Below are 12,613 nucleotides of genomic sequence, written 5' to 3' on the forward strand. Positions count from 1 at the left end.
TACCAGGCGCAGTTGTCTGCAACATGGAGGAGAATTATGTCTACATCAGTGGTTCTCAAATCTTTGCAAACATCAGAATCAACTGGAGGGTTTGTAAACCCCCCTGGAATTTCTGATTCAGTAGGCCTGGGCAGAGGGCCTGAGCAGGTAATGTTGATGTAGCTCATCTGGGGACCATCCTTCAAGAACCACTGTTCCATAGATTGAAGCAACCACTGTTACACTGCAAGCCCAGTTAGCATTTGAGTTAATTTATGCAGAAGGCCTTTTCTCCATCTTGGCATACGTAGAAAGGAATAGTGTAGTACAACATCCTGGAGTAAACTGAAAGGGACTTGGAACTGTGATGATGACTAGCTCACAGATCTGAGGGCTAAGACATTTCATGCCGTCTGGCACACCTGTTGAGGAACTCTGGCATGAGGGACATGTGTATTAAACGAACATAGAGTCTTCACCAGGATTTCCGTTTCTAGAACAAGGGCCTTGAAGGAAATAATTGATAAGGCTTACTCACTGTGAATACGAGGTTTCTCTACCTCACCCCCTCCCATAGCCCTAATAATTCCTTGACTCCTAGGAAGGTCCAGAATTCATGTTTACTGTGTCTTTGGGCAACATGCAGATGGGTAGAGAACAGCGTGTTTGCTGAATCCTCAGTGCTACCTGAGCAATGTAAATTAATCAGACTTCCTCAAACCTGGCCTGCATTTGTGGGACTAATAGATGTGGGAGCATCTGCCTTCAAGAGACCAAAGGTAGAGAAAGGTCTAAGAGAACTTTCCAGAGGCAATTTTGAAGCTTTTGTTGGGAGAACATCTGCAGGTGTAAAATATCAGAAAACGGGAAAAACGAGTCGGACCACTTACTGCTGAGAACCTGTAGTACAGGGCATATGGCCGGTGAAGGCAGGTTGTAACCCTGGAGATGATCCTTGAGATTAAGGTGCTCCTCCCTCCCATGCCTGAGGTTTTTCTCCACTTCAATTACCAAGCAGGAAAAGTCCTGTTTCCCTTTTGAGTGAAAGGTGTTCCTATACTCTAAACAAAGGCATCTGGTGACTGAAGCGCATGTTCATAATCATTTTGTGTCAAAAGCTGCTCTTAACAAAGTTAAACTAATAGGCAAATAAGACTCTTCAAAATGGTTTCATGTCCTATCTCATTAGGGTGTGGTGAGGAGTTTAAGGCAGTGATAAGAGTTTCCTTTGTTATAGAGAATAGTCAAAAAACCCGGCCAAGATGGGTACCTCAAGCCATGTTTGAGTCATTGAGGTGGCAGTGGGTAATGTCAGAAAGAGGAGTTAGGTGGACTAGGATTCACAGCTCTCCTCTGCTGCTTCTACTCCTGTGCGACCTTGAGCAACTTAATTTAACCTTAGAGTCTCAATCGCCTCACCTGAAAGTAGAGATAATCATATCTCTCTGGGTGGTGGTGAGGAAGAAATGAACAAGGTGAGGTTTTGCCTGGCTCATGATAGATACTCAAAAGGTGAGTTTTCCTTTTCTCCTTAGAGGTAGATAACTTTTGTCTCATTGCTAGACCAGCTGGATGCAGGTCTGTTCTGCTAGTCCTACGAGTGAACTAGGAATGTGAAGGCAGGGTGAAGAGAAAAATGGGGAGTGACTATCATTGCAACTTTTTCCTTTGAACTAATTCCAAATGAAATATGGAATTGATTTATGTGGAAATAAGTGTCTTCCCCAAACATTGTTTTAGGGGAGAGAAGATTTTCTTTCAAAACCTAAAACATTCTTGGCCTTTTTGTTCCCTGTCTGACTTCAGGGACTCAGGGTGGGAAAGGTGGGACCAACATGATGGAGTAGGCCCTTCTTGGTCCCAGGTGAGGAAGGCAGAATAACGACAGGTATTTGGAGGAGAGCACTTGATCTGCTCTAAAGGTGTCTGCCCTCTGTGTTCTCCTTTTGGCCTCCCACAGGGGTTGAGGATATTTTCATTAACTGTCCTAGGAGTGTTAGATGTTATTTGTTTCAAAGATTTTATTTTTCCACCAGTAACATAATCAGAACACTTCTAATGAGTATAATTAAACTTTGAATAAAAATTTGTCCTCATCTTAATTGCCCTTTGTGAAGATCTTTTGAAATCATTTTTTTCATTTTCATATTTCAACAACGCTTAAGTTGTTTCTTGATAGTAATATGAATCTCAGTACAACTTCCCTGTGTATCCCATAAATTAATGATTAATATTCCTTAAACATGTTGTGGAGGAGTGCTTGTCCTTTTTGAATTTAATCTCAAAAGTCAGTCTGAGTCAATCTTTGCTTAGTTAGAGGTGTATGTTCTCCCTCAGAGCCTCAGCATATCTTTTTTTCCTTCTGCTGGATTGTGGCTTTCCCTTTACAAGTCTAAACGGGGGTGGGGGAGGTAGACACTAGGATCAGGAACTCCTTAGGCAGATTGCAGTAGAGAGAAGCCAGCTGAGTTCTGCTGTGTGGACTTCCACTTGCCAGGGAGCCCTTCCCCACTTGGGTCCCTTCCACGTTCTTAATCCTGGGGTAGGAGTGTTGGATCAGCCCTCCAGGCCTGAGGCTGCTCTCTGCTACAGAACAGCAGTTCCAGCATTTGATTTGGGGAATAATCAACTCTCAATTTTTTTATTTTTTTTTTTGAGACAGAGTCTCATTCTGTTGCCCAGGCTAGAGTGCCGTGGCATCAGCCTAGCTCACAGCAACCTCAAACTCCTGGGCTCAAGCAATCCTTCTGCCTCAGCCTCCCGAGTAGCTGGGACTACAGGCATGCACCACCATGCTCAGCTAATTTTTTCTATACATATTAGTTGGCCAATTAATTTCTTTCTATTTTTAGTAGAGACCAGGTCTTGCTCTTCTTGCTCAGGCTGTTCTCGAACTCCTGAGCTCAAGTGATCCACCTGCCTCGGCCTCCCAGAGTGCTAGGATTACAGGCATGAGCCACCACGCCCAGCCAACTCTCAAATTTTTCTTTTCCCTAAGGGCTTAGTTTAAGACAAATCTTTTTTCATTTGTGTTTTCATCCTGCTTTCTTCTGCCCCTAGTTTCTTAGAACTATTCTCAAGTTACTTAAGGGAAAATTGTTCACCTCTTGCTCCTTAGAATTATGCCCAGTTGTTTTTCTCTGGTTCTGAATCTTTCAAAGCTGGGTGTGGTGGTGTAGGCCTGTAGTCCCAGCTACTGGGAGGATTGTTTAAGCCCAGGAATTCGAGTCCAGCCTGAACAACAGCCTCATCTCTTAAAAAAAATTTACTGTGATAATATTCAAATGATCTGTCTGCCTTTTTAAAGGAAATATAGGTTGAGGCCTCCTTGTGTGCTAGCCAGTAGAATTACTAATACCTAGTCATTCCTCATTGCCCTCTCCTTCTACTGCCCTACTCTCCAGAAGCAGCAGGTACTGGGTTTATACTCACTCTGCATTGGTACTGGGAAGTGGGTTAGAGAAAAAGTACTATTTTAGCTTTTGGGATGGATAAAGAAGAAAAAAAAATCACCTTACACCTTGTTTTACAAATATTTTGCCCATGCCTGTAGATTCTAGATTCTTAATCTCTTTTTGAGGACAAAGCCTGCTGCTTATTCATCTCTGATTCTGGCATCAAAGCTGGCTAGGGATTTTTTTTTTTTAATATGTGGAACTTTGTGAATTTGGGTACCATCCTTGTACAGGGGCCCTGATCTTCTTTGTATTGTTCCAATCTTAGTGTATGTGCTACCAAAGTGAGTGCTGCCTTGGAATTTTTTATGTATATGTATAGAAAAGGTTTAAGTAATCAAAGATCTGTGCTGGAGGGTGGAGTCGGTGGTCAAGCTAGTCCAGTTCTGCTGACACTAAGAGATAAAAGTCAGCTCAGAGTGGCTCATTGATTAGATACTTGGGTCTACACAGCCTGGACCCAGAACAGTAATCAGTGATGTTTTATGCAGCAAACTCTTCTTGCCTTCTGATTTGTGCCAGGCACTGTGCAGGGCTTTGGAGACTCAAAGAGGAAAGAAAGTAGGAGGCTGCCCACCTTACCATTAACTAGGTCTGAGTCCTTGGGACAGTTGTTTAACTTCCTAAGTCACAGCTTCCTTATTTCTAAAAAGAGAATAATATTTACCTATAAAGTTGTATCTTCTCAGTGATCTGTCAGTTCAGTATTTGGCTTATTGTAAGTAGTCAGACAGTGGTGGCTTAAGACCACTGTCTGATGAAGTTAGAGATGGGTGAGGAAGCCATTGTAGTGTGAGTAAGCAATTGTTTGGCAATGCATAAGTGCTCTAGCAGGAGGTTTGTACACACTGGTGTGGGGAGGTAGGAGGACAGGGTGGTGTTTTACCCAGGAATGATTTGTATGAAAGACTTCTAGAAGGCGGTGGCACTTCAGCCACGATTTGAAGCTCAATGAAGAATCAGCTGGAGGGGAAGGGCATGATTAGCTATAAGAAGTCTCTAAAAGGACACCCAGGCTCTGCTAAAGTTTATGCTGGTGGGGATGACCTGGAGAAGTGTAAAATGGTTTCTTTTTTTGCTTTTTTTTTTTTTTTTTTTTGAGACAGAGTCTCCCTTTGTTGCCCAGGCTAGAGTGAGTGCCGTGGCATCAGCCTAGCTCACAGCAACCTCAAACTCCTGGGCTCAAGTAATCCTACTGCCTCAGCCTCCCGAGTAGCTGGGACTACAGGCATGCGCCAGCATGCCCGGCTAATTTTTTCTATATGTATTAGTTGGCCAATTAATTTCTTTCTATTTTTAGTAGAGATGGGGTCTTGCTCTTGCTCAGGCTAGTTTCGAACTCCTGACCTTGAGTTATCCACTCGCCTGGTCTCCCAGATTGCTAGGATTACAGGCATGAGTCACCAGGCCCCCCAAGGAAGTGTTTTTAAATTCTGTGTTGAGATCTCTGGAATAAGAATAGGCCTTTGGTTTGGTGGAGCATTTGCCCCCTGCTCTGTGAAGCTTGGCAACTTCTGTTGTAAGCTTTTGTTGTAAGGAATTCTTCGGGAACCAGGAATGGTTCCCACCCAGTCCCCCCTGTGGTGGGATCTAAGCACACTCCATGGCAACCCACCCACTGGTTTTGCAGTTGCTGCCAAATTCCACTTTCTGAGGGAAATGATTCCGTTCCTTTCTGACTCTGAATGTTAAACAATCAAGAATACCTTTGTGTACTTTGAGAGGCAGGTAAATATTTTTTGGTATGTAATTCTGCAGTTTGATAGTTAAGAGTGTGTCCCATTTTAATGCTACTAAGTTAGGAAAACTGAAGATGTAAAGTGTGTGTATTGCAGGGGGATAGACTTTATTGATGCAAAAACCCAATGGCAAGGCTTTATAATAGAAAAATAGTCCAATTAAAAGTCTTCTGTCACCTGCAAATTCTTGTAAACAGTTTTTGATAAGATCCAGTGGCCTTAATTCCAGAATCCAGCATCTTCTGAGATTTTAATGTGTTTAAAAGGCACTGTGAGCTTAGGAGTTTGAGGCCGCAGTGAGCTATGATGGTCCCACTGCATTCAGCCTGGGTGACAGAGCAAGACTCTTGTCTAAAAAAAAAAAAAAGGCACTATGGTAAATGTGATACCTTGTGATCTATTTTAATCATCAAAACAACTTTATGAAGTAGGTAGTTTTCTCCATTTTTTGCAGAGAAGGAGACTGAGGCTTTGTAGAACTTGTCCTTAGCAGACCTGGGGTAAGCCAGGCAATCTGATGCCATCCATCCTTATGATCACCAAGCTAAAGTAGTCCCACCCTCCCTACTTTTTTTATTCCTTTGTGTGTGTGTAGACAGAGTCTCACTCTGTTACCCAGGCTCTGTTACTCAGTCTAGAGTGCCGTGGCATCAGCCTAGCTCACAGCAACCTCAAACTCCTGGGCTCAAGCGATCCTCCTGCCTCTGCCTCCCAGGTAGCTGGGACCACAGGCATGTGCCACCACGCCCGGCTAATTTTTTCTATATATATTAGTTGGCCAATTAATTTCTTTCTATTTATAGTAGAGACGGGTCTCGCTCTTGCTCAGGCTGGTTTCAAACTCCTGATCTCAAGCAATCCACCCGCCTCGGCCTCCCAGAGTGCTAGGATTACAGGCGTGAGGCGCCCGGCTGGCTATGCTTTTTATATTTAAACACTTTTTTTCTCCCAAAGGTTCTGTGGTAAACCTTCCATATCAGTGTTCACCTGATGACAGAATGAGACCCTGGCTCAAAAAAACCAACCAAATAAATAAATAAATAAATAAAAATGAAGAAGCAAAATTAATATGGAGAGGTTTTTTGGGCTTCCCAGGATACATTTCCAGGTTTCCTTGAGGGGAGTGCTCCATTCTTTGTTACAAGAAGGTTTTTAAAGGCAAAAGATGTGGGAGCAGGCAGTGGGCCAATACAAAGTTGTCAGGAATTGTCATTGGATTGTAGAAATTACATTGATTGGTGATTGGCTATACGTCGTTGAGCCATGGGGTGTGGGTTATGGTGTCCAGTGTGCAGCATTTTTAGGTTAAGTAGTTTCAAGAGATGATTACTGTAGCTCTGGAGGGGAAATAGGACGTGATTGCTGTCTCATTTTAATGCCTTTCTGGGCCTGGTAATTTAAAAGGGCTTGAATTCCTCAGATAAGTATTGATATATAAATTTTTTAATTAACAAGACATAATTACTAAAGCATACTCCGGTAGGGTGTGAATTCACTTACATATAAGAATGGAATGGGAGGAAAGTAAAAAGGGAAGGTAGTGATGTTGCCACATACTGTGTAGACTGTTAATAATGGAGCCACTGAGAATGTACATTCAGGGAGAATAAACAAATCTCTCATTAAAAGAACTATAGGAGAAGTCAATTTGAGCTTCTTAATTTCTTCTGTGGTTTTAACATTCCATGTTTAGGGGTGAATGGATTAAGAACCAATATGCTTTGTCCTAGATTAGTGGTTTTCCAAGGGTAGTGGAGGGACAGCAATTTTAGCATTACCTGAGAGCTTGTTAGAAGTGAAAATTCTGGAACCAGACCTATCGTAGATTAAATGAGACTGGTCTTCCTAATGTGGGGATGGGGTGGGACAACCACCATAGATAATTATCCCATCTAAAAACATTAGGGTGATTTTTCCTTCTTGGTAATACATTCTGGTCTTATTAAACTAACAGTAGCACTGCTCATATGTTTGTGGAAATAATGATTTGACTGTTAACCTGGAATGATTACCTTTTTATTAGTAGTATTAATAATATTTAGTGAGCCAAATAAATATTAGATAATTTATATAATTTGAAAAAATTTCTTCCCTCTGCAAATTACAGGATAAATAATAACTCTGTCTCTTGGGGCTTTTTTATAGGTTAAAAATGTGTCTGCAGGCACACAAGACATGCCCCCACCCCCCTCTGACTATGCGGAGAGAGTTGATGGCTCCCTGGTATACTCTTCCATTGGCAAAGTGAATGGCAGGCGGTCTTATCCAGAGTCTTCCTATAAATCCACACCGTAAGTAGCATCTCTTAGTTTGGTAGACTGGATCAAAAAATGAATATTTGTGCATATTTAAAACCAGTAGTTTTGTGCCATTTTCCTTTAAAATATCCAACAGTGCCCACAAAAGCTGGAGGCTGATCTTTGTGTTATGAAGGCCTAGGGCTACTTGGAAGACCAGGATGAGGAGGGTGGGGTCCTCTTTTCCTTCTAAGTCGAAAATACTTCATTCATTGCTTACTTGAAAGTCTGGGTTGGGTTCTAGCCTCTAGGAAATGTGGTTCTGCAGGCTCCTTTCCTGTTTGTGGTTTTGAAGTTTAGGTGGGGATGAAAGGAAGTTACTGAGCAGAGGTCAGTCCTGTGCTCAATCTCTCCTTTTGCTATTATTATTAGATCTCATGAATAGAAGGGAGAGAGATTGCACATTGATTGACCCTATCCATATACATTTCTACTAAACCAGAAGACTTCATTTGAATTCAGGAATTCTAGTATCTCATTTCCTGTGTTAGGTCCTCCGATCATGGGAAATGCGAAACCTCAGTGTGAGTGTTTGACCTAGGGTAGGTGAGTTACCGAAATGGTATCACTGTAGTGGAAACATTTACCCTAAAGCATTATTCTAATTCAACCTAATGACTGGTGGTGAGAGAAAGATGTTGGAGATATTGCTATGGACTTTGATGTAATTTTTGCCTAAGGATGATAAATTACTGTTCCTGTGTGTACAGTCGTGTGTCGCTTAATGATGGGGATATATTCTGAGAAATGAGTCATTAGGCAATTTCATCCTTGTGTGAACATCATGATCCTTATATGGTCCTCAAGATGGTCCTTACACAAACTCAGATGGTGTAACCTACTGTACACCTAGCCTGTATGAAGAGGCCTAGAAGCCTATTGCTTCTAGGCTATACACTTGTACAGCACGTGACCGTACGGAATACTGTAGGGAATTGTAACACAGTGGTCAATATTTGTGTATCTAAAAATAGAAAAGAGGCCAGGCATGAGCACTCTGGGAGGCTGAGGCGGGCGGATTATTTGAGCTCAGGAGTTCGAAACCACCATGAGCAAGAGCGAGACCCCGTCTTTACTAAAAATAGAAAGAAAAAAATTAATTGGCCAACTAAAATATATAGAAAAAATTAGCCGGGCATGGTGGTGCATGCCTGTAGCCCCAGCTACTTGGGAGGCTGAGGCAAGAAGATCGCTTGAGCCCAGGAGTTTGAAGTTGCTGTGAGCTAGGCTGACGCCACGGCACTCTAGTCCGGGCAACAGAGTGAGATTCTGTCTCAAAAAAAAACCCAAAAAACTTAAAAACATAAAATAAAATAAAACTAGAAAAGGTATGGTATAAAAGATAAGAAATTGTAGTACACCTGTGTAGGGCACTTACCATGACTGAAGCTTGCAGAAGTGGAAGTTGTTTTGGATGAGTTGAGTCAGTGGTGAGTGGATGTGAAGGCCTAGACGTTACTGTAGACGCTATATACACTGTGCACTTAGATTACACTAAATTTATTAAACATTTCTTTTGTTCTTCAGCAATAAATTAACTTTAGCTTGCTGTAACTTTAACTTTTTAACTCTTGTAATAATACTTAGCTTAAAACACAAACACATTGTGTAATTGTATAGAAGCTTTTTTTTTTTTTCTTGAGATAGGGCTCTGTTGCCTGGGCTAGAGTGCAGTGGTGCCATCATAACTCACTGCAACATCAAACTCCTGGGCTCAAGCAATCATTCTGCCTTAGCCTCTTGAGTAGCGGGGACTACAGGTGTGCACGCCTTGACACCTGGCTCAGAAATATTTTCTTTATATTATTATTCTACAAGCTTTTCTCTATTTTTGACATTTAATTTTTTCTTTTTTACTTCTTAAACTTTTTTGTTAAAAACTAAGATATAATAAACACACACATTTGCCTAGGCCTACATAGGGTCAAGATTATTAATATCTGCCTTCTACCTCCACATCTTGTCCTACTGGAAAGTTTTCAGGGGTAATAATGCACATGGAGCTGTCATCTCCTATGATTAACAGTGACTTCTGGAATACCTCCTAAGGGACCTGCCTCAGGCTGTTAACTTTTTTAAAAAAATAAGTGGAGTACACTCTCAAATAATGATAAAAAGTATAGTACAGTAAATAAACCAGTAACATAGTTGTATATTGTCACTATCAAGTATTATACACTGTACACAATTGCATGTGCTATACTTTTACTGGTCCATAGTTGACTGGAATGTCGTGACTGCATGACTGTAATTCTAGAACTCCAAATTCCTTTGGAGACTAAACAAACCCCGTAAAACCTCCTTTCAGCTAGTTTGAATGTTCTAAGTTAAAGGTGTATCTTACTGGGAAGCTTTCTTTGTTATTTCAAAGTTTTATCCCCAACCCTCCACTCCATTTAGTGGGTCAGGTTATATAGAGATCCACTCTAAGTGCACCGTAGTTTGGGCCTGGAAACCCAAAGTATGACACTGGAGCTGACTTAATTGTGGAATTAGTTTAAAGACAATAGGCTTTATTCTTACCCTGGAATGGAATTTAGAGGAAGACTGGTGGTCTGCCTTACCTACCTCGCACCCCCACATACATTTTTTGTTGGTCTTCAGAATCAACCTTGCTGTTGATTTCAGATGTGAATGATTTGGGAAAAGCATATTTTTCTCTTTTGTCCTTTCTTCTCTTTGGATTTTGACAAAAACCAAAGCACTTGAGTGAGGTACAAAGGTTGTTAGGACCAAGGAGACCATACAATCCTTCTAAAAGTTTTAAGCTATGATTTGCAGGACTTTCACACATACAAAATAAATATCCATGCTGCATCTGGTGACCAACTGTGCCTCTGAATTGTAAGGCCCTCGTAATTACACAGCATCCCCAGGTGTTGTCCCTTTTCATGAAAACCAAGATAGTTTGAAAAATTCATTTGGAATGATTTAAAAATCTTAACTTAGGCCGGGCGTGGTGGCTCACACCTGTAATCCTAGCTTTCTGGGAGGCTGAGACAGGAGGATTGCTCGAGGTCAGGAGTTCAAAACCAGCCTGAGCAGCCGGGCGTGGTGGCTCATGCCTGTAATCCTAGCTCTCTGGGAGGCTGAGACGGGTGGATTGCTCAAGGTCAGGAGTTCGAAACCAGCCTGAGCAAGAGCGAGACCTCGTCTCTACTATAAATAGAAAGAAATTAATTGGCCAACTAATATATATAGAAAAAATTAGCTGGGCATGGTGGCACATGCCTGTAGTCCCAGCTACTCGGGAGGCTGAGGCAGGAGGATTGCTTGAGCCCAGGAGTTTGAGGTTGCTGTGAGCTAGGCTGATGCCACGGCACTCACTCTAGCCTGGGCAACAAGTGAGACTCTGTCTCCAAAAAAAAAAAAAAAAAACAAAAAAAACAAAAAAAAAACAAAACCAGCCTGAGCAAGAGCAAGACCCTGTCTCTACTATAAATAGAAAGAAATTAATTGGCCAACTAATATATATAGAAAAAATTAGCCGGGCATGGTGGCGCATGCCTGTAGTCCCAGCAACTTGGGAGACTGAGGCAGGAGGATTGCTTGAGCCCAGGAGTTTGAGGTTGCTATGAGCTAGGCTGATGCCATGGCACTCACTCTAGCCTGGGCAACAAAGTGAGACTCTGTCTCAAAAAAAAAAAAAAAAATCTTAAGTAATAATCTTATTCTCAAAGCCAGTGCATTTATACAGTGTAAAATTTAAAAGGGATAAAATCTACCAGCTACCTAGTTCCTCTACTCAGAAGCAGCTAATGTTACCAATTTCTTTTCTATGCCTCCAGAGATTCCAAAATAAATATGCTGGCCAAATGTGTATATTTGGTTGTTTTTTCCTTAAAATACTATCATTCTAAATGCATCGTTAGCAGTGTATCTTGGAGATTGTCTATATCAAGAGTTTACCGGTAGCCTAGAGGACCCAGGTTAAAAAAAAAAAAAAAAGAGTTTACCAGTTCTGTTTTATTGCTGCATAATATTGTATCAAATGGATATACTATAATTTGTTGTATTAATCCCATATTGATGTACACTTTCCCCAATGTTTTGTTCTTACAAACTGCTCCAGGGAATAACCTTACACATTTATCACTTTGCACATATGTGAATGTATCTGGAGGATAAATACTATTAGCAGAATTGCTGGGCTAAAGGAAATGTACATTTTTTAATTTTGATAAGTGTAGTAAAATTGTATTCCATAAAAATTGTACCAGTTCATACTACCAACCTATACCCAGAACTTTTTTTTTTTTTTTTTTGAGACAGAGTCTCGCTTTGTTGCCTGGGCTAGAGTGAGTGCCATGGCGTCAGCCTAGCTCACAGCAACCTCAAACTCCTGGGCTCAAGCAATCCTCCTGCCTCAGCCTCCCGAGTAGCTGGGACTACAGGCATGCGCCACCATGCCCGGCTAATGTTTTCTATATATATTAGTTGGCCAATTAATTTCTTTCTATTTTTTTAATAGTAGAGATGAGGTCTCGCTCAGGCTGGTTTTGAACTCCTGACCTTGAGCAATCCGCCCACCTCAGCCTTTCAGAGTGCTAGAATTACAGGCGTGAGCCACCGTGTCCGGTGACCCAGAACTTTTTTTGAAGGTCTCTACAAAATGCAAATACGATGCTTAATTTTAGAACCTGGATGAAAAATTGGATGGGAACCGTACTAAGAGATATGAATGTAACAAAATCTGCCACAGAGAGCCTGGTAATGATAGAAGGATTTTACAGCCTCTGGGGAGTAACAGAAATTGTCAGGTGTTGTTCACAGCAGATATACTGAATGCTGTGGAGGAAGTAGAGGACATCCCCTTGGATGCAAATAAGAACACACAAGTCAAAACCTCTTTCCAAAGGCTTTCTTGAAGGTGCTTAGTAACCTATAAGCACCTCTCTTCTTTGCCGCACTGTATTGGGTAGAGTAGGAATTAGATGGAGAACAGTGTATCTAAAAGTCTATGTTAAGGTTGGGATAACTCAGTATTAAGATTTTTTTCCTCCCCAAACATGACATACATTCAGTAAAAAGAGCATTAATCTTTAATATATAGCTTGATGAGTTTTCACGTATGTGAACACTTATGAACCCCCACCCCCCCACCAACATATAGATGTTTCGAGCACCCCAAAAGGTTCCCCAT

At 41.4% G+C, this 12,613-nt stretch overlaps 1 protein-coding gene and 1 non-coding gene across 4 annotated transcripts in view; one reads left to right on the forward strand and one right to left on the reverse strand.

Moving 5' to 3' along the window:
* OCLN (occludin) overlaps nucleotides 1-12,613 on the forward strand; it is a 60,203-nt gene that overhangs the window by 31,031 nt on the left and 16,559 nt on the right. For all 3 annotated transcript variants that reach the window (XM_012783150.3, XM_012783142.3, XM_012783161.3), the window contains exon 5: nucleotides 7,319-7,464. In XM_012783150.3, coding sequence (XP_012638604.1) covers nucleotides 7,319-7,464 — 146 coding nt within the window. The remainder of the gene's footprint in view (nucleotides 1-7,318; nucleotides 7,465-12,613) is intronic.
* On the reverse strand, nucleotides 3,623-3,726 carry LOC142874177 (U6 spliceosomal RNA). The gene has a single exon (XR_012921998.1). It is a non-coding gene; the product is annotated as a U6 spliceosomal RNA (small nuclear RNA).

Source organism: Microcebus murinus, chromosome 11 (genome assembly GCF_040939455.1).
Source record: "Microcebus murinus isolate Inina chromosome 11, M.murinus_Inina_mat1.0, whole genome shotgun sequence".
In the NCBI taxonomy this organism is placed as follows: domain Eukaryota; kingdom Metazoa; phylum Chordata; class Mammalia; order Primates; family Cheirogaleidae; genus Microcebus; species Microcebus murinus.